Genomic DNA, 20,573 nt, shown 5'->3' with positions numbered 1-20,573 from the left:
GTCACAGCGAGCTACAGTATTCTGTGTTCCCTGTTTAGCACCAGAAAGCTCTCATTAGTTTCCGGACATCCCCAGCAAATGTCCTTTCAGCAGTCCCAAGAGCAAGTTCCCCTGGGCAATGTACAGAGCATCTTCTTAGGAGAATCTTTGTGTTTCTCATCCACTCCCAACCTGAAGTTCCACACTTCCACTGGACTACATTTCCCAGAGTACATCCCAGATCCAAGATGACAAAGGCCACCATCATTGCTCCATGGAGGGTGCTCAATTAGATTTCCTAATGCCCAACTTTCTGTAGAGCTCCTCTCAAATGCAAAATATTACAAGAAATATCCTTTCCTAACCTGTTTTTTTTCCAACTCCCAACAAAATATATAAATAATTTGCTTCTGAAACTGCAGGCCTCCTTGTGTCCCTCATCAGATGAGAGGTTACAAAGTGACTGCATGAACAGAATTGGTAGAATTGGCACTTAACCAGAACAGGGCCACATCACTAATAAGAGTAACTATCTGGTATCTGGGGTTATTCCAGTTGAACACCAGCCTGCAAATAATTCATGTGAATACAGTGATACCTTGGCTAACAAACTTAATCCTTTCCAGGACTCTGGTTGTGACCCAAATTGGTCATGAGCCAAGTCAAATTTCCCCATAAGGTTCACTGTAAATAAGGTTAATCCGTTCTGCAACTATTTTTTAAATCAGAAAAATGTAAAGCAAAGTGACAAAGAACAACAAAGTTTGCGGCCATCTCCCTGCCGGAATAGAAAACCATGGTGTGGAGCAGGGATCAAGTGACATTGGAACAATCATGCTCTTAATTATTAGTAAATCCAAATTGCCTCCCAATCATGAGCATCCCCAGATTAACAATTCCTTAAATACAACTGTTGTAGTATCAAGAGTACATGACATAAGGCTGAAAGTATGGAAATAAATCCACTAATGCAGGCACAGCTATTGGTTGCTCAAAATGAACACCACTAGAATCTTAATCTCTAATCGCATTGGTCTGATGCAAGAGGAGAGACCTGAGGTACTTTGCTTGAAAAAAGGAGAATGAGAAAATGAGAAGTACAAATCTCCACCACAGAATAATGTTAGTTTCTGCTTCAATATATAAACAACCCCATAGATACTGCTGTACTTGGGGAGAAGGTCACTGGACTTCCAGAAGGAGAGCAGTGCCAATTCCTTGCTTAGGTTTTCAGGAGTGCAATCTTGTCTGATGGATGAGCAATACCTTCACATAAAACATGTCCTCCCTTACAAGCAACAAGAACGCTTCATGAAAGTCCCTAGGTAGAGTTTGCAGCAAGAAAGAAAAATACGTGACCAATGATTTAGAAATGCATTGGTCTGGATATCTGTTTATAGCAGATAACAGCTATGACAAAGATTCGAAAATAACTTGGAAAAGGGTAATTTTTGAAGGCCTACTTTCTACCATGCTGAACTGACAGATCTGTTGGAAATATTTCCTTCCCTCTTCATTTAATTACCACTGCCTTTAAAAAAATGAGAAAAATTGGAAAAATGTTTGTGCCATTTCCTGCAAAGACAACTTCACAGCATGGTCCCTCATGGATTAAGGAATGTGGTGATCAGGTGAGTTCCCTTGCAGACAACAGCTTGCTGAATGTTACAGAGTAAAAGCCTTGCGTGAGAGGAGGCGAGCCAAGAAGTGCCTCCAACTCTCCCCGCTCTGGCTTCTGGAATCAGAGGAGGTTGAGTGCAGGCTTCCAGATGTAGGATTGCTGAATTGAACATGAGGGAGCACTCCTTCCTCTTTTATAACTTGCGTGGAAGAAAGAAATGAAGCAGGCACTGTTTCTCTGATGCTAACAGTGCTATGACACAGGAAACTGCACTTCTCAAAATTAATTGTTCTGCATAATGATGATGAAAAAACCAACCAGCCAACCAACTAAAAATAATTACGTTTGTCAGTCTGAAGTGAATAAAGCTTTTTAAGGGCTTGTCCTGTACTGAATGTTGGCTGCCTTTATCTCAGAAATATACCTAATATAATTTTGAGTATATCCTATTATCCTCCCCGATAAAGTATAATCCACAAGCAGATCAGGAAGGTACAATCCAACAAGCAGTCTGGAATAGGAGGAAAGGACAGGCATGAAATAAGACAGGCAGGGTTTAGTAAGGATCAAGATTCCTGAAAACCATGTAGAAACATAGAAACAGAGCGAGTCAGAAGGGGTCTTCTGGGCCATTTAGTCTGACCCCTGACTCTAGCCAGCTCCGTTCACGACATGCCTACCATTTGCATGAATGGCCTATCCTTGAACACCCGCACCGATGGGACTACAACCACCTCCCATGGAATCCCTTTCCACACCCATGGGGTCCGAACTGTGAGGAAGTCCTTCCTGGCATCCAAATGGAACCTTGGTTCCTTGAGCTTGGCTCCGGTGGAGCGCAGTCTGCCCTCCTCTGCAGGGGAGAACAGGTGACCAGCCATGATGGGTCTTTAAGACAAAGCTCAGGGGGTGGACAAACTTCCTAGGAGAGCTCCATCACAACTGAGCCCTTGAATGCTCCATGAGCCTGGCTTAAGCTCCGAGGTGTCACCTGCTTGCTTTAAAAAGGCAGCTCCACCACCTGGAGCCTAACACGGCATTGTCTCTTCACAAGCTCATGCCAGGCACTCTGTGTCGACCCGCCACTCAGCAAAGCACTAAGACCTTGGAGCGTTGTGACTGGGCTGAGGTGGCTCCCTCTGGGGCTCGAGACATGGGAGACTCAGCTACTTTGGTCCCAACTGGAGGGCTGAAGCCCAGTGCCACCTTGCTCAGCCCATGTGCCTGGGTTGCTCCCGAGCTGTATGAGGTCAAGGGCGATATGCTTTACACTTGGCGGGGGTTCTTATTCAGTAGACTGCAGCCGCTGCATAGCAAGGCATCTCTGATGTATTATAAACAAAATGATATGAAAAACATGCAGACGAAAGGCAGGCAGGCAGGCAGACAGACAGATGGACTAAACTTGAAAAAGACTGTAGATTAGTACTGGGAACAGCAAAGCCCCAGCCAGGTTGATCAGGCTTTCCCTGGTGAATGACAAATTGCCCTTGGATATCGTCCTGTGTCCCTTCCTAGCAAGCAAAAGGCATAAAAACCCTCAAGAGGGGCACTGCTCAGCCAACCACCAGTGATTCACTCTTGTTTCTTAATGAATGTATTAAAAATAAGTAGCTAAGTGGTTAACCCAGGCTTGACTGAATAAGGAGTGTTAACCTAGCAAGAAAAGGGCTATAATATTAAATTGACTGCCTGCTGGCATCACCTTTCATCCAGTGCTAATAGAATTCACACTGGAGATGATAGAAAGAACTACTAGGATCTTAATAGGGAGAGAAAATCATTCCACATTGCTCTGCCCGCTCCAAATGGCTTGCAGTACAATTTGTCTGCTGTGGCATGAAGAAATAATAGATACTGAGGGGATAACAGCAAAGCTGCCAACCCAACCAGTATGACTGTAACTCCAGTAACATTCTGTATTTCTTCCCGAGTCTGTACTCTTGCTGCATTATGTAAGAAAAACATGCCAACCAGCCCCTTCCCACAAACAAAGCTGTTGCTTCCATGTAAGGTCTATGTGACAATTCTCAAAGGTGAGGGAGGAAAGCATAGCTTAAAAACATTCAAACACTGAGGCCTGGTGCAGACGGATGCTAGCAAGTTCTCAGTGATGGGAAACGGTGCCGGTATTCACACTTTACATGAACATGTGCTGACACTGAATACTCATATCCATTGTATGCTCATTCAGGTGGTTGCGATAATTTGTTTTCATGAGCCCATACTGGACTGGTCTGAGTCCTACTTAATCCAAGGTACAGATCATGGGTCCAGCTGCACGTGGCACAAATAAACTCACACATAATTGTGCGACTTGAGGAGCACATCTTCACTTTATGTAAGCATTTAAAGCACAGCCCCTTGCAGGATTGCTTTGGAGTGCAGGACTTTCTGGTCCTGGGAAGCTGCCATGGGAGGATTTTTTTGTGAGGCAATTCTGAGCAAGAGTAAACAATCCAAGGGAGAAAGAAAGTAGAGACCCCATAGGAGTGGTGAACAAAAAGCAGTGATTAAGGAAGAGGCAAGAACTTCAGGTAAATACCTTCACACAGCATTTATCCAGCAGCAGCCTTCTGACCTGCACTCCCGGCCCAGTTCAGGGCTACACAGCAGCAAATGGGCCTGAGAGGAGACTCAAGAGCACAGGGAAAGCCATGCTGGACCAGACCACTAGGCCATCCCACCCAGCATTCTGTTCACAGAGCAGCCACCCACTGCCCACAGGATCCCTCAAGCAGCAGTGCAAAAAGAATCTGGTTTGGCAGTAGGAATCCATCAGGTTTCCTTGACCCACCTCCCCGGTCTCCAGTCTACCTTCTCTCTGTCCTAAGTCCACTTCACACTGAGTGTGCATGTGAGTGTCCAGCAGAAGGGAAGTCCAAGCAAGTCTGCCAGGCTGGCTTACACACACACCCTGCACACCTGCTGTGCAAGGAGAGGTCTGCTTTTGCACATGTTTGTGGGCTTTAAGGACTTCACATTCTTTGCATGAAGAAGGGCTCCTGGCATTCCTCAGTGTTCACAGACTTTATCCCCGCTTGCCTTGCTTCCTAGCCAGAGCCAAGAAGTCCAGTGAGTACAAGAGAGCCAGTTTCCTGGCAGATCTTCACATCCCTACTCTCGAGCAGGATAAGTGAGCAACAGCAGCCTCCTGGCCAAGTTCTCCAGCGACTGGTGTACACGGACACACTGTCTGTAATACTGGAGGTAACACGTAGCCTTCAGGACGAATAGCCATTGGTAGCCTCCTCTTCCACAAATTGGTCCAATCCCCTTTCAAAGCTGTCCAAATTAGTGTCCACCTTGTGGAAGTGAATTCCACAGTTTAGCTATACAGTGTGTGAAGAAGTACTTCCTTTCATTTGTCTGAGTTTTCCTCCAGTCAGCTTCATGGGATGACCCCAGGTTTTGGTATCATGGGGGAAGGAGGAAAATGCCTCCCTCTCCATGATCTCCATACCACGAATTTCTCTGTCATGTCCTTATTCACCATTTTCCTAAGCTAAATAATCTCTGCTGCTGCAGTCTTTCCTTATGTGGGAGTTGCTTCCTCCAAGCCCTTGAGCATTTAGTTGCCCTTCTCTGCACTTTTTCCAACTATACCATGTCCTTTTACAAGTGTGGTAACCATAAATGTACCCAGTATTTGAAATGCAGTCACACCACAGATTTGTATAAGATAAATATGATTGTGGTTTTATTTTCCATTTCTTTCCTAACTATACCTAGCACAGAGTCTGGTTTTTTTCACAGAAACTGCACACTTTGGTTGACATTTTCATTGAGCTCTTGACACAACCCCAAAACCCTTTCCTTGGTCAGGCACCGCTAGCTCAGATCACATCAACGCATATTTAAGGTTGGATGTTTTTGCTACAATGTGCATTACCTTACATATTTTACATATTTGCTACAATGTGCATTACTTTACATATTTACATACTTTACTTGCTTACATATTTGTCATTTTGATGCCCATTCTCCCAGTCCCTTGTGGATGTCCTCACCATCCCTTTTGGTTTTAACCACACCAAACCATTATAGGTATAAACAGTATCATCCATTTCAATGATCACTCCTGATTCCAGATCATCTATGTGCAGACTGAAAACATCAGTCCTAAAGGACCCCACTATGTACATCCCTCCATTAGGAGAAATTACCATCTATAGTCTGCCTCTCTCCTTTCTATTTTTTAACCAGTTATGGATCCATAAGAGGACCCCCCCCACACACACACACACACTTATTCTGTGATTGCTAAGTTTGTTCAGGAGTCTTTGATGAGGGACTTTGTCAAAAGCCTCTTGGAAGTCCAAGTAAATAAAAACTGTTTACTATATCACCTATCTACATGCTTACTGACACTCTTAAAGAACTCTAACGGGTTAATGAGCCAGGATTTACTTCTGTAATTCCCCCAACAAAGATTAAGCTACTGGCCTGTAATTTTGCTGATCCCCCCCTCCACACACACCCGCAACCCTTTTAAAAAATTGGTCTTACATTAGCCATTCTCCAGCCCTCTGCTACAAAGACTGTTCTTAAGGGATGTTACATATTCTTGTAAAAAGTTAATAATTTAATACTTAAGCTATTTAAATACAGTACATATGATCTAGGCCTAGTGATTTATTAACTTTCAATTTGTCAGTAAGGTAGAGAATGTCATTTTTTGTCACCACCATCTGCCTTAATTTTTCCAGCACCCTTCCTGCACATTTAAGTTAAGGAACAGGTATCAGTTCTCTATCCTCTCCTGTGAAAACTAAATGAATGAATTCTTTATTTTTTTATTATTACCCAGTAGTCCAGCTGCCTCTCTAGCTGGTTTCCTGCTTCTGATGTATTTAAATAATTCTTTATTGCTGGCCTTGATTTTGTTAACATGTTCCTCCATAGGCAGGCATAGAGTCTATGTCTGTTATTCACAGACCCATGAAGAACAATCCATGTTTCAACAATCTGAACTCAACCCTTATTCAGTCCTTAAGTAGGAGTAATCCTGTTGCCTAAACCAACCCATTGCTTTGAATCCAGGCTTAGGTTGTAATTCTTTGCATGCTTACTTGGGAGTAAGTTCCACTCAACTAAATTGTGTATGTTGAACAGATATGCGCAGGATTGTTATTGTTCAGTTGCAAAGTCATGCCTGACTCTTTGCAATCCCAAGGACAACTTTCCTCCAGGTTCTCCACCATTCCCTGGAGTCCACCCAAGCCCACGCCCACCACCCCAGTGACTCCATCTACCCACCTCATTCTCTGCCATCCCCTTCTCCTTTTGCCTTCAATCATTCCCAGGATCAGGGTCTTTTCCAATGAGTCCTCCCTTCTCATTAGGTGGCCAAAGTATTTGAGCTTCAGCTTCAGTATCTGACCTTCTAAAGAGCAGTCAGGATTGATTTCCTTTAGGATTGACTGATTTTATCTCTTTGCAGTCCAAGGGACTCTCAGGAGTCTTCTTCAACATTACAATTCAAAAGCATCAATTCTTCGGTGCTCAGCCTTCCTTACGGTCCAACTCTCACAGCTATACATTACTATCTAATTTAGTTGCTCTTAACTCCCACTAAAGTCATGTGAAAAACTGGCCATAAATTAGTTCCTGCTGAAATCTTTAAGACTCATTTAGTTTGGATCAAACCCATTGACTGGGAAGATCTTTATATGCTAAAGTACAGTCGAAAAAGAAAAATCTGCAAAGCAAAAAAACTAACAGAATTTTGAATGATTTCATGGTACAGTGGCTATCATACCTGCTTTACATACAGAAGGTACTGGGTTCAAGCCCCAGTGGAATCACTTAAATCTTTTGAGATTCAGTGTGCTGTGGTTGGAGTATTGGACTGCGACTCAGGAGATCCAGGTTCTAATCCCCACCCGGCCGTGAAGCTTACTGGATGACTCTGGGCCAGTCACAAGCCTAGCCTACCACCCAGGGATGTCGTTGCAAGGATAACATGAAGTAGAGGAGAACGATGTGAGCCACCTTGGGTTCCTTGCAAAAGGAAAACAAGCCATATATATAGGTAATAAAATAACAACAACTTCAAGGACAAAGAGGTTATCAAGCTATATCTCTACCCAGGAATAGTCCCATTAGAAGGAAGTGGTCACATTAGGCAGCAAATGTTCAATGTATTCTAAGTCTGAACATTAAGGGTGGGCAACCTCTGACCCATGCGCCACAGCCCACAGGGTGTCCTCTCTTCTCCCCTGCATTGCAGTTAGGCTTTTTAAAGCCTTGGCTGGTACCAACAGAGACTTTAAAAACCCTAATGCTGCACAGGGGGAATTCTCAGAGTGGAGCTGGTCACTGCTGGAGAGAGGGGGGCTTAACCCCAATTCCCTGAGTGCTGTAATGTTCACTGCCAAAAAAGACCCCACGTTGCATCTAGGTGGTGCCAAGGGATTAAAATGAAAGAAAAAGCTGGACTCCTGCCTGAAGTGAAGGGAGCTTGTGTAAATGTGTGAATGGGTATGTGTTCTCTGTGTATGGGTGCGTACACTTCATGTTGTGCCTATGTGTCATTTCTGAACATGCACAAGAGGGCTAGGGTTACCTACCTGCCTACCTTTAACAGGGAACTCAACCACTTCTGGCATAAGGCTCTTGGAAAAGTTCTCCCAGCTCTGCTGTCCATGGTCAATTATTGAATTCTTAGAAATGTTCATGCAACCATCATTTGTATTTTCCATCTGAGACGCCAAAATGTCTTATCACTAAGTCATGACAGAAATCATTGTAATACACTAATTAGGGTTATATTAGGAAAGAGCACAAATAGACTCTGATAACTAACTTCTTTTAATTTTAAATGAGCTGAAACTGCAGTCTGCAAGCAACCCATCTCAAAATCACCACTGAAATCTATGGTACCCTTAACAATTCTAGCAAGCCCTATCACCAGGTACCTAGTGATGAATGAGAAGAGATATAGTAGGCATTATGGAAACTTGGTGGACCAGAGATAACCAAAGGGATATGGCCATTTCGGAATATAAAGTGTATAGGGAAAGAAAAGGAAGGGCATACAGGAGGGGAGGTTGCCCTCTTTGTTAAGGGGGGCACAGAGTCCAACATAGTTGATAAAGGGTGAAGACTCCTCCACAGAAGCACTGTGGGTGAACAGCCCTGGCTCCAAAACTGGTCTAGTCAGAGCAATATGTTATTGTGCCCCATTCCAGAATGCTCAGGATGACTGTGAGATGGGAAATGAAATCAGGGAGGCATCCAACAAAGGCAGGGGGACTTCATAATGGGGAACTTCAACTAGCCAAACATTGACTGGCTAAATGCATGTCCCAGGTCTGACAGAGAGGTTAAATTTCTCCGTCATGAATGACTGTACCCTAGAATAGGTGGTCATGGTACCAACCAGATGGGAAACTCTTCTTATTCCCCTATTTTAATCTCATGAAGGCTATCAAAAGCCCAAAGAAAGTGGATTTAGGAAATGGACAATCTGTTTTCCTGGCTTCAACACCCATAGCTACTGCATCTATTTTGGAACAAATAGCACAGATTCTCAATTTCAACAGCATAAGCAGTTGTATCCAACAGTGTTTTTGCACTTATGGAAGGAATTCCATCAACAGAGCTGGCAGGAGATGCCCCCCCAGTGCATGCCCCACCTCAGGGTCTTCGGGTGGAGCAAAAGGCTGCAAGGCGGAGGAAATCTCACTACATTAGCAAACTTCTGCTAGCACAATGTTGAATTTAACTCATTGTATTCAAAAGGCGCCTTAATCTGGCTGATTCCTTCAGAAAGCCATTGGCAAGCAGTGACAGAGATACCGATGCATCAGAAATCATCAAAAATGTGCACCATTTACCAATAGATACATCACAGGTACTGCATTCTAAAAATTACTGCTGACTTCACAGCTTGACTGATCAGCTAATAAAACAGCAGCAGGTGAGCAGAATCTCCTGCTGTCTGAGAGGCAAATTCTATTCAGGAAAGGCCTCAGCAGACATATTCCAGAGGTGAATGGGGCCAAAGGTAAAACAGGTGAGGTCCAAACACAAAAAAATACAAGCATATTATAGATTAAGGCTCTTCCTGTCAGCAACTGAACCTCTGGAGTGGTATTCCAGCTTTTTAGAATGAGGGCAGAATTCAGCAAAAGCAGGGACACCACCAAACCATCAGTAGCAGGAAGGAAGGAAGTGGGCCATATGAGAAACTCTTGGCTCAGCTTTGGCCCTTGGGCTGGTCTGGACAGTTTGCTCAAAGGCAGAATAATTGCTGAAACAGGTGTACCTTATTTCTTTCCTTGGCAGAAGCCCAAAAATGCATGTCAGTATTCCCATTCACCAGTAGGTTTGCACCTAGTGAGAGCAATTGCCTATCAGGTTCACAACTGAAATACAAAATGCCAGCAAAATGTGTAACTTGTAGAAAGGAGTAAGGAAATGTAATGTAGAAAATCTTCCAGGATTTTCATATTATGTTTTTGTATTTTATGATTTTACACGCTGTGTTATGAGTCATCTGGAGAGCTTCAGTTACTGGGCATTATTCCACACAATATACAAGTCAAGTGTGAGTCTCATATATACTGAACTTTTTTTTACAAGGGAAATTGCTGCAAATAAACCACCAGTGCATCAATTCCTCTCAAATATGAGTGCATTGCCAGTTATCACTATTTACTATAATTTATGCAATACACAGAGGAGTTTTTGGTTCTAGTATTTTAAACAATAATGATAAAGGGAAGAGCTCCACTGCTAAACAAAATGAATTTGTGATGCTCTCACTGAAGTATTAACCCCTGCAATTCCCATACTGGGATTTCCAATAGTAGAATTAGAAAATAGCTACTCTCAAAAGTGAGAAAGGCGGGTGGGAGAATCATGGTTGTTCTCCTTCCTTTACCAGAAGCGGTACGTGATCATGTATTAGATCAGATTTGTGGTCACATCTGTATTCTTGCATAGCTCTGCACACCTTCTGACTTCCTGAGTGCAGCCATCCGCGGGTCTGTGCCTCTCTCATTTGAGCTACTCTGGCCCAGAAATGCAAAGACAGGGGGACTGCGGGGCACCTGGGAGACCACAATAAACGGCTGGTGGGCTGAGATCAAGCCAATGCCATCCAGATCTGCTCGAGTGCTTTCCTGCAGTGCCATAATCATTAAGGAATTCCAAACCATGCGGTCTTCTCCAACCCCTCTGCTGCTGGCTCTCCACTTCCAGCGATACTAATCTCACGAATCCAGTCTTCCTCGGGCTTCGCCTTTCAAATGTGTTGCATACATGCCCGGCTACCCTTACTCTGTGCACTGCCTGTGTGTGGGGATTTCAGGCCAAACTGACTGATGCTTAACCATTTATCTAGAGCAGGGGTCTCAAACTCAACTTACCTGGGGGCCGCTGGAAGTAGCATCTGGGTGAGGCCGGGCCGCATCAAGCATTCCACCACCCACCGCGGTGGGGGTGGGCCGCTCATCCTGTGTCGCTCCCGGAGGCCGGCCTGGGCGCTTCGAAGGCCGCAGGGCCCCTCCCCCGGGCCCCGCCCGTCCCGGCAAGTGGCCCCGGGGCACGAGTTTGAGACCCCTGATCTAGAGACATTCAGGAAATCCTGTTGGAGCATCTGTCATCTCCACAAGTTGTGCCCTTTGGGAGTCCTCAGAGTACCAAGTCCAAGCCTTCATCAGTCTGAAATGTTGCTCAGTAAATGGCTTGAGCCCTTTAATGACTACCTGATGGGCAAGGTGTCCTACTTTACAGAGAACAATTCTTTACCTGAGGAGCTGTCAGAGGGCACTCCTCTATTTGAATGGGGTTTCAGTCCAACCCCAGTTTTAAATTCAAGGAGGAAGAGATGCAGGGTTGTTGAAGTTATCCACTGAGGGTTATCATCCGGACAGCAGCCAGAGTAGGCACACAGGCTCCTTGCTATGATTAGATGTGATGCATTGCTATTTAAATTTTAATTGTTTCTAATTGGGCATCCATACATGTTGACGGGTATATGAAAATTATTGACCTCTGTTCTGGCAATGCATCTGGAAAAGTGGTGTGTTTAATGTTCTCACAGGCTTCATATATGTCATTGCATTAAACCATGACTGGAAGATCATAAGGAGCATTTGGCCCATTAGTTGTGTTCTATTTTGATAATTGCAACATTCACCATTTTGTTATAATAATTTTACACTGCAAAGGATGCAGTGCTGAAGTGAACTGCCTACAATAACTGGCTATGCCAGCTGGGGATGATGGAAGCTGTAGGTCAACACAACCGGATGGCACAGATTGGGGGACCTGCATCTAGTGCATCTCAAACGGGCATTCACCCAGCAGAGTCTGGTAATGTGTTCTTCTAACCGTTGCAAATTAATTCCTATGGATCACTTCTTTCAGCATTTGAAAGTGAGCAATGCTAGACATTTTCCAGAAAAGGCAAGCAAGAATCCTTCAAAACTGTATGTACAGCAATGAGTCCAATGCAGAATGGTGCATTTTAAAAAGAGATGTACAGTCCTTGCTCAGAGTTAAAAAGAGTGGTCCATTTTTGTTTACTTCAATGGATTCTGAGATCAGGTCCTCAAGAAATATTACGGAATAGCTGCATTTGCTAGTACATACATGGGAAGAATGTTTTAGCTCAGCAGGCTTCTTTTCTTCTTTAAATGAAGGTACCCTTGGAAACATGAGTGCTTTTTTCATCTAATAACAGCCTGCTAAGATAATGGATAATAATAGGGTGCAGTATGTATCGCATCACTGTTTCTAATTCATATTCTAATACATATTCCTGACATTCAATCTACTCCACATTTAGCTCCTCTCACACCTCTGCCTCATAAGACTTCCATTAACTTCAAATGACTTTGAATCAGATCTAAGAGAGAATGGCACACCTACCTTGAACATTATTTTTCATTTCATCTAGGAAGAAGAGGCCTCTTGATATGCATGTGCATGTATTTTGGCACACACATGTGTGCGCACTCACAGATATTAATTGCCATTATCCCCGACAATAGTGATAATTATGCAAGTAAACTGAAATTCCTAATTCCAAATGCCAGCTGCCCACATGTATTATTTTCAAGTCTGCATCAGCTGCTCCCCAAATTTCCAGTGATCAAGTAAACTAAACCTAGTAAGTGTTTAGCTCTGGAATAAAGTATTTTCCAGATATGCAAGCAACATGTGAATATTCATTTCATCTGCCAAACACAAGGGTAGCCCTCATGCCATTTTGGCTTGTTTAAGAATCCTTGCTCTTCCAAACGCTATAAGCCTTCCAAGTTTCAAGTGGCTAACTTACTTATCTACTAATTACCAAAAAGTTTTCCATGAGATCTACCCACCAAGTTACCTGAACACATGAGAATCTTAGGTTACATTTAGTTAGCATACTTTCTATTAAAAAACCCAGTAGAAATCTACTTTTGAGTGCATTCTAAAGTTCTAGTCATGATTCTATTTAACAGTGCTTTCTTTGTACTACACAAATCTGTAAAATTCCGCAATGCTGAAGCTTGGTTAGAAAGCATATTAATTTAATTTCCAATCTATCCAGCTCATTTCATCAGGGTAAAGAAGCACTTGCAATGTTTGCATCACTCCATGGTAGGACTATTGTAGACTTGCTCTTTATGATAAGCCAGCACCACCCAACCAGACTTTAAGCAAAGTTGGATTTGGACCTGGGCGATCTAAACACAAAACTTAATTTCTGCAACAGACTTGCTGAACACTTTTGGACAAATTCCTTATCTTCTTCACATACCTAAAAAAGAAATCCAGAGGTACCAGTGCTAAGTATTAGCGTAAAGACAGAAAGGAGTGTAGAGTCATAAATGCAACAGAAACAGCAAACAAACCATCCTAATCATAAATCAATAAATTGTGTGAGGAGTTCCACAGAATGATGCTGTGCTTACCTAGTTCCCTAGCTTCTTATAAAAATGTTAACAACATTGCTTGAATAATACACATTTTATTATAGTTATACCTGTCCTTCTTTCAAAAAAAACCTCAGGGCAGCATATATAATTTGTGCCCCTACCCCATTTAATCATCTCAATAAACCAGTGAGGCAGGTTAAGCTTAGAGATGATAACTGAACTATGACTACCAAACTTAATGGCTGGATGCAGTTTTGAACTTAGGTCTCTCCACTCCTAGTCCAGCTTTCTAATCACACTGGCTCCCATTATTTACATTTATACCTCCCTTCTCTTCCCTCATGGAACTCCAGGTGACATCCGTGGGAGTCTCCTATTCAAGCATTAACCAAGCCCAAGCCTGCTTATCTTCCGCAAGGTTGCTGCACCGTGTGTCCCAAAATGGAGCCCTACTATGTTAAATACATTTAATGTCTTTGACACATTATATACAGAACAGAAGAAGAGCCACACCGAATCAGATGAAAGGCCGATCTAGTCCAGCATTCCATTCACACAGTGACCGACCAACGAGAAGCCTACAGGTAGACCATGAATGCAACAGCAGCTTCCCACTCATGTTTCCCACTAAGTAGTTGACAGAAGCAACAGATGGGCTTGTCAAAAGGAACTTTAAAGACAAACACACACACAAAGGGCACCACAGGATTGCAACACTGATTCTGTAGAAATATACTGGGCTGAAAAAATCCCCCATTTCATTTGAAGTGCCTGTCTCCACTGGGCTTCTCAGAGGATGGAGGCACTTCACCAGCTGAAAATGGTCCACAACATGCAGGCTCTCAATCTGTGCTGGTCCCCTGCCTGCCTACCTAACCAACTAGGCACATGCAAGGGATATGGTACATTCAGGAGCTGAAGCAGTTGCAGTATTTGTGCTTCCACTCTTCCCCTAGTGCAGTGCTCGAAAAGAAACTCAAAATAAGGAGTTGTGCAGCCCACACTGACCCCATCAGCCCTATAGACCAACAGGAACCAGTGCACGGAAAAGCACAGAAACAATATTTGTCACTACAAGGCTACAAATGAAAGTGACAGGCTTTTATGCAAAGGTCTTCAAGCTTTTATGCAAAGATAGCTTTGGTAAGCTAGCCAGTTGCAATAGATGACAAGACTTTTAGACCTTAACAGCATAAGAGAAAAAAGAGGTGCTAACCCAAAGTAGGTTAGGCTGAGGGGGAGAGGTTTGCCATCCTGAGCTGCTTCCTTTGCAATGCAACAATTTCAAGCTGGTGCTTCCACTCCAAGCGCAGCACTTTAGCCAATACGGGACACAACAATTCACTTAGACCACAACCTGATAGCTGTCTACATGAAAGTATGTCTCTTGAACGCAAAGGGAATTAGTTCCAGGCTGGGATTGCTGATTTAAGTCAGTTGAGTGGAGAACAATTTTGGTAGAAATTGCATCATGCAACCAGATGCCGCACCGGCTGAAATGCCTCCTTCTGCACAACTGTCCTTAACTGGCTAATTGCGTCTGGGCACACCGTATGTAGTGAAGGGAGTCACACTCCCAAAGCCATACCTAAAGATGAGTATTTCATAACCTAAGTGGTGCCTCTTTTCCCCAGACAGACGATTGCATCGGAATAATACTTCTGGGCAGCAACCATGGGAAGAGGAGGGTCAGAGAAAGGGGAAAGAGAGGGGCTGGCTACTTAGACTTTACCTCTGAATAGACATAGAGAGGTAACACCAGGATGGCCAAGAGCAGGTCTGCCACGGCTAAGCTGACGATGAAATAATTGGTGGTGGTCTTCAGCGCCTTCTCCGTGCAGACGCTGAGGCAAACCAGCAAGTTCCCGCTGATGATGAAGAGGATGAGGAAGACGCCGAAGACCAAGGCGGCGAAGTTGTAGTCCAGATCCCCTTCCGGAGAGGGGCAGGTGGCGTTGCTGGAAGAGAAGTCTTCGGTGCCGTTGGGACCCATGGCCCCCCGCCGCGGCCGCCCCCCGCTCAAGGACCCAAGTCCCGCGGAGTGGCCGTGCTCTGCTGCGAGCGAGAGTGCCGCTTTGCGCGCGGGACTCTGCTTCATGGGCGCCTCATCGCCCGCACCCAGGAACGAGCGGCGGCCTGGCGGAGCTTGGCAGGCAAAGCAATCACATCTCCCGGGGGCCGGCTCGATGGCAGTCCGCGCCCCCGAGGCTGCCCCACTCCATGCCCGAAGCGGCGGAGGCGAGGGAAGGCAGGCAGCTCCACGCCTCTGTTCACTGGTCTGCAGCCGGCGGCCGACGCGCTCTTCTCCTGCAGGGCGGGACCTCGCCGAAGCAAGCCAGTCCCTTCTTGAAAGTTTCCTCTCTTGCGCGCGAAATCAGCCCTTGCCAGGAGCCCGGGAGGAAGGCGCCTTTTGCATCGCCAGCCGATGCGCGTCTACTCCGAAGGGAGTCTCCGCATTCAACGGGCTTTGGTCCCAGCATAGGATTGCAGACTTTACTCCCGGCATAGGATTCTCATGTGCGGGGCGGGGGACGCGCGCGCACAGGAGGGTCCCCCTCGCTTGCTTTTCCTCCGCCTCGAGGAAAGGTCTGCTGCACCAGAGCGAGCTACAAGTGGGTCACCCAGGCCAGGGAAGTAAGCTGATTAAACGAATCACATCGGAGTCTGCGGGGTCGGGGAGTGGGAGGCGAGGCCCGGCTGCTCCAGGTCCGGGATCCGAGCTCCGATCCGCCGCCCCTGAGCTGCACGAAGGCGTGCCGATTCGCGGAGCTCAGGACCAGCCCGGCGCCGGCACGCGCGCCCGGTGAGTCAGCGCCAAAACTCGCCCCGCGCCGCTCGGGGATTCCGGAGCGCCCGCGGGTTGGTTGTCGGAGCGCGGCTGGCTGCTCGCTGACACGTGCAGCTCTGGGGGCAACTTTAGAGGAAAGGCAGCTGTGCGCACCTCCCGCGCCCAGCCTCAAAAAGCGAAGAAGCACGGAGGTTTTCCAGACGGTCCCAAAAACTGAGAATGCCCAGGCGCGTCGAGGTAGAAACTGGGCGAGGTGTCGCCACGTGGTAGCCTTTCTGCAGGCGCAGAAAGAAGTGGTGGTGCTCATAAATGGAAGAAAAGCGAGCTAATGCTTGGCATGAATGTCTTTTCCTTCCAAGTGATAGTTTCGTGGAATGACGAGGCAGTGGGAAGGGTGCAGCTTTTCTCCTTTGGAACTGGTAAACCAAACTGTCAAGGGGAAAATGCTCAGGGGACAAACGTTGCCTCCAATAACTTTTCTTTTTAAACACTGAAAAAGTTCACGCTCAGAAACTGATGCAGCTGGGGGGGGGGGTCTGTTGCGTCATTAATGCATCACAGGCAATGCTCCGTAGGCGCTGGTGTGACACTGCTACAAACTACATTGCTGCACATGGCAATTACACCTAGCAACCCCTTGGTCTGGGGGAAGATACATTGAATAGCTCTCTGGGGGAAGATAATCACACACACCCAGTACAAAATATAGCACATTCTTAGCACATTCAGTCTGGAGAAAGAGACTTTCTTCAACTGAAGCATCACCAGGGGGAGAAATGTGCAGGCACTGCATAACAAAAGGATAACTGTGCATTATTTTTAGTGCTAAAAATTGCTCGTGTACAGTTTTTGGAAGCAACGGGTGATTTTTAGATGGGAATGTGGCATCAGGGTTCTAGAATGATATAAGGTTGCATGATCATGCTTAGGGCCTCAGTAATTAGACAATTAGAATATTTTAGTTGATTCAAAAGACATCTTCATATAATCATGTAGCAAATTTTAATAACACTGCTCATTAAGTTGAAAGCAAGTGCTTAGAAAAACTACCATTGGTAGATAAAAGAGGTACTTTTCTTTCTATCCTAGGAATGCAAAATGTTTTGCTGAGATTTTTCCTGGAATGGCACACGTATGCCTCACCTAGTGCTGTTTCATGCAAATTTAATCAATTAATTGATCATAACTCATGAATAATCAATTAAAGCATTACTTTAATCAGGTGACAGTCCCAAATTGTGTCTCACATTTTTCAAAAGATGGTTCCATTTTACAAGGCATCCTTTTCTTAAAGCACAAGGGATGCCCATCAATTTTGCACTGGATGTCCCAACTGGCTAGCCTTGGGCAGCTTCTGGAGGATGTGAGGACTGACAGCATCTGATTTTGAAATATCTGTGCCTTAGCTGTGGGTAGATGGTGAAGTCCTGATGGGTACAGCATTGCATCAGGAGAACCCCTTCTGTTGGCTGCAGCTTTTACAACTACCGATTTAAAAAATCACCTGAAGAAAATTCTCACCTCTGTGCATCTAGCAAATTCTCTATATATACACACACATACACAGAGAGTGAAATACTAACGGCCCAGAGAGCTTTGGCTGTGAAGTGGTATAGAAATGAAATTATTATTAATAATAATTTCAATACTCCACCCCAAAAATCAACTTGTCTTATAGGGTATTGTCATACTCTGCTTGAAAAGTGTCATCCAGCCTGATACTGGTGTTATGTTCATTGGAATAAATGAAGTAGAAATTAATTTCTGGCTACCTCCAAACACAGCAACTGCAGCTGCATTCCTCTATCTATCTGCCTAAGAGAAAGCCCCACTGAACACAGAGACAAGCATGCAAAATGGCTTTTCTGTTTTTATCTTCCGAATGGTCCTCTGCCTGACCATCTGAACAAACTGCTTACCAGAGTAGGAAACCGGTTTGGTCCTGGGCATACATTTTGCTTTTTGAGGCAGCGTCCTGGGCATCACCACCACACTGCTGCCATGGGGGTGTGCGGCTATTCTCAGAGGACAAGTCACCTGTCCAGAAGATGCACACAAAGCAAATAAAGGCACTGCCCTATGCAAGTTTAGAAAGGAAAAAGGCTTACAATTCCCAGCACACCCCTGCTCAGTCTAAACTGGCATAGGATTGCACCCCAGCTAACTCCATTTTCAGCACCAACGGAAACATAATGCACAGAAGGCATTTTCTCTCTCCTCTGTCTCTGCCCACCCCCAACTCATTCTCTCCACCTCTTTTTCTCTCACACTCTACCCATACACTCAGTCTCACCCTGGCTCACCACCCTACGGATGCATGCACACTCTCTTTCTCATTCTCTCTCACACAAAAACCCACACCTCACAGCCCCGCTATCCTGGATACACTCACACAAGCACCATTATGGATGCATACATGTATGTACATCTGTCCCTTCCCTGCCAGCCCACACAAAAACATGCTTTCTCGGGATACCTTGAAAATTGTGTGCCAGAGCCTTTCTTTCTACCTCCCTCTGTCACACACAGGCAGTCCCCATCTATGTGGACATACAAGCCAGGGCTGGCCCTACCATCAGGCAGAGTTAAGCAGACTCCTCAGGGGCGAGATGTAGGGAGATGGCAGGAGCTGATGGAGGAAAGGCCTGTGCAGCACACAGGCTGCTCTGTGAGCCTTCGAGTGCAACAGAAGATGGCTGTTCCGTATGTGCTAAAGGCAGATTCACCTTCCAGCTGAGTCAGTTTTTGCAGATAGAATGGGAGGGATGCCTTCTTGTCCCTCACCTGAGGCAGCAAAATGTGTTAGGCCACCCCTGATACGGCCACACAACCTTCCCTGGCACAATTGTTCAGGCTGGTTTCCCCAGGCCCTGCTGACTTCCTGCTGTGCTCCTTACCCCACCCACCCCCTTTGTTCTTACCCGCCTTCTCTTTCTATGGAATACTAAAAAAAAAAAAAAAACCACTTTGCAAATGAGAAATACTACATCATCATCTACATTTTCCAAGACGGCATGGATGCAGTTATCACAAAAAACAATATTTCCCTGATGGGGGGCAGAAAGGATGATTAGGAATCAAACACACCATTTTTATTATGGTAAGTGTTGTTTTTAATAGTAATACACATTGTCTTGTGGAAATTGCATTCTGTACCCTTAACCCCTTCCAAGGCTGCATACATACATACTCCAAATATATCTGTATCTAGGTTTGGGCTGTATATCCATTTGGCTTAACATTAGACCTCATTATATGAGGGGAACTTAGCGATGGATAAAAGGCAGCCTGTTTCATGGAAAATAGTTTCAGGATTTGCAATGATCAGGAATATATTGCAAATTTCTGCCTCAATTCCCATTCTTCTAGCCTTCTATCCACTTATATGAATTTTCTCTGAAATCTCTATGTAGAATTCCTACATTAGAAGGCACTAGAGTTTTGTTTTTGACAAAACACATATAAAGCAATGTCCTCAAAATGTGACACATAGAACTAATGAAAATATTTATACCACTGTTTCTGGAATAGATACAGAGCTCCCAGCACGCCACAGCATTACAGTCCAGCTAAGGCTGAGACACCACAGAGGTAAGCCTTGTTAACTTGAGGCATGCAGCCTCTGAATTTATTTTCAGTACCATCCAGATAAGTGCATTTCTCTCATCACAGGGCAGCTGCAGCTGCCTTTGCACTTCTGGGATTACAAAGCCGAGATTCTTGGCCAAAGCATTTGCCTTCTAAGCAGGGTTAATCTCCAGCACCTGTCATTTTTTAATTGATTAAGTACTTTATAGAAGTAGACCAGGGTCCAGTTTGATGGAATTGCAAGGGTGGCACAAAATATTAGATACTGTGGCCAGAAGATACAAGTGTGATTTTCAGGTCACTAAGGATTTCAGAGCCCCCATCCTTTAATAAATGGAGAATAGCAACAAAATGACTCTCCAGCCACATTAAATCATGCTTCTAAAATGAAGAACCCTCTGGTTAATTAGGAGTGAATTTTGTGTGAAAGGCCTGTGAGCTTCATTCATTTCTGCTACTTGAAAATAATTCTTGGCCTCAGAATTCTTTTCTTTTCCATGTACTTTGTACCGTTGTCCAATTAGGGGATCTCACAGCTCTAGCTAAAAAAGAAAATAGATTCTGCCAACCCCTGCTATACAATACAAACCTTAGTAAAAGTTTGATTGACTTGTAAGTGGTGAGCAGCAAAGGTGCATTCAGTGTTAGAAATGATAAGGGAATTGTCAGAACTTAAAAAAGCATGAACCAGAGTGGCACTATGTACCTTTGGTTCAGTGAA

The 20,573-nt window shown here is 44.7% G+C and overlaps 1 protein-coding gene across 1 annotated transcript in view; it reads right to left on the bottom strand.

Annotated features, from left to right (window-relative positions):
* The window catches only part of DRD4 (dopamine receptor D4), a 40,151-nt gene extending 24,682 nt beyond the window's left edge, over positions 1-15,469 (bottom strand). Inside the window, exon 1 of the mRNA XM_044426075.1 lies at positions 15,209-15,469. Within this exon, the coding sequence (XP_044282010.1) occupies positions 15,209-15,469 (261 nt within the window). The remainder of the gene's footprint in view (positions 1-15,208) is intronic.
* Between the last annotated feature and the right edge of the window lie 5,104 nt (positions 15,470-20,573).

The sequence above is a fragment of the Varanus komodoensis genome, unplaced genomic scaffold, assembly GCF_004798865.1.
Source record: "Varanus komodoensis strain SLA01 unplaced genomic scaffold, ASM479886v1 scaffold16, whole genome shotgun sequence".
Taxonomy (NCBI): domain Eukaryota; kingdom Metazoa; phylum Chordata; class Lepidosauria; order Squamata; family Varanidae; genus Varanus; species Varanus komodoensis.
This window is presented reverse-complemented; position numbering and strand designations above follow the sequence as displayed.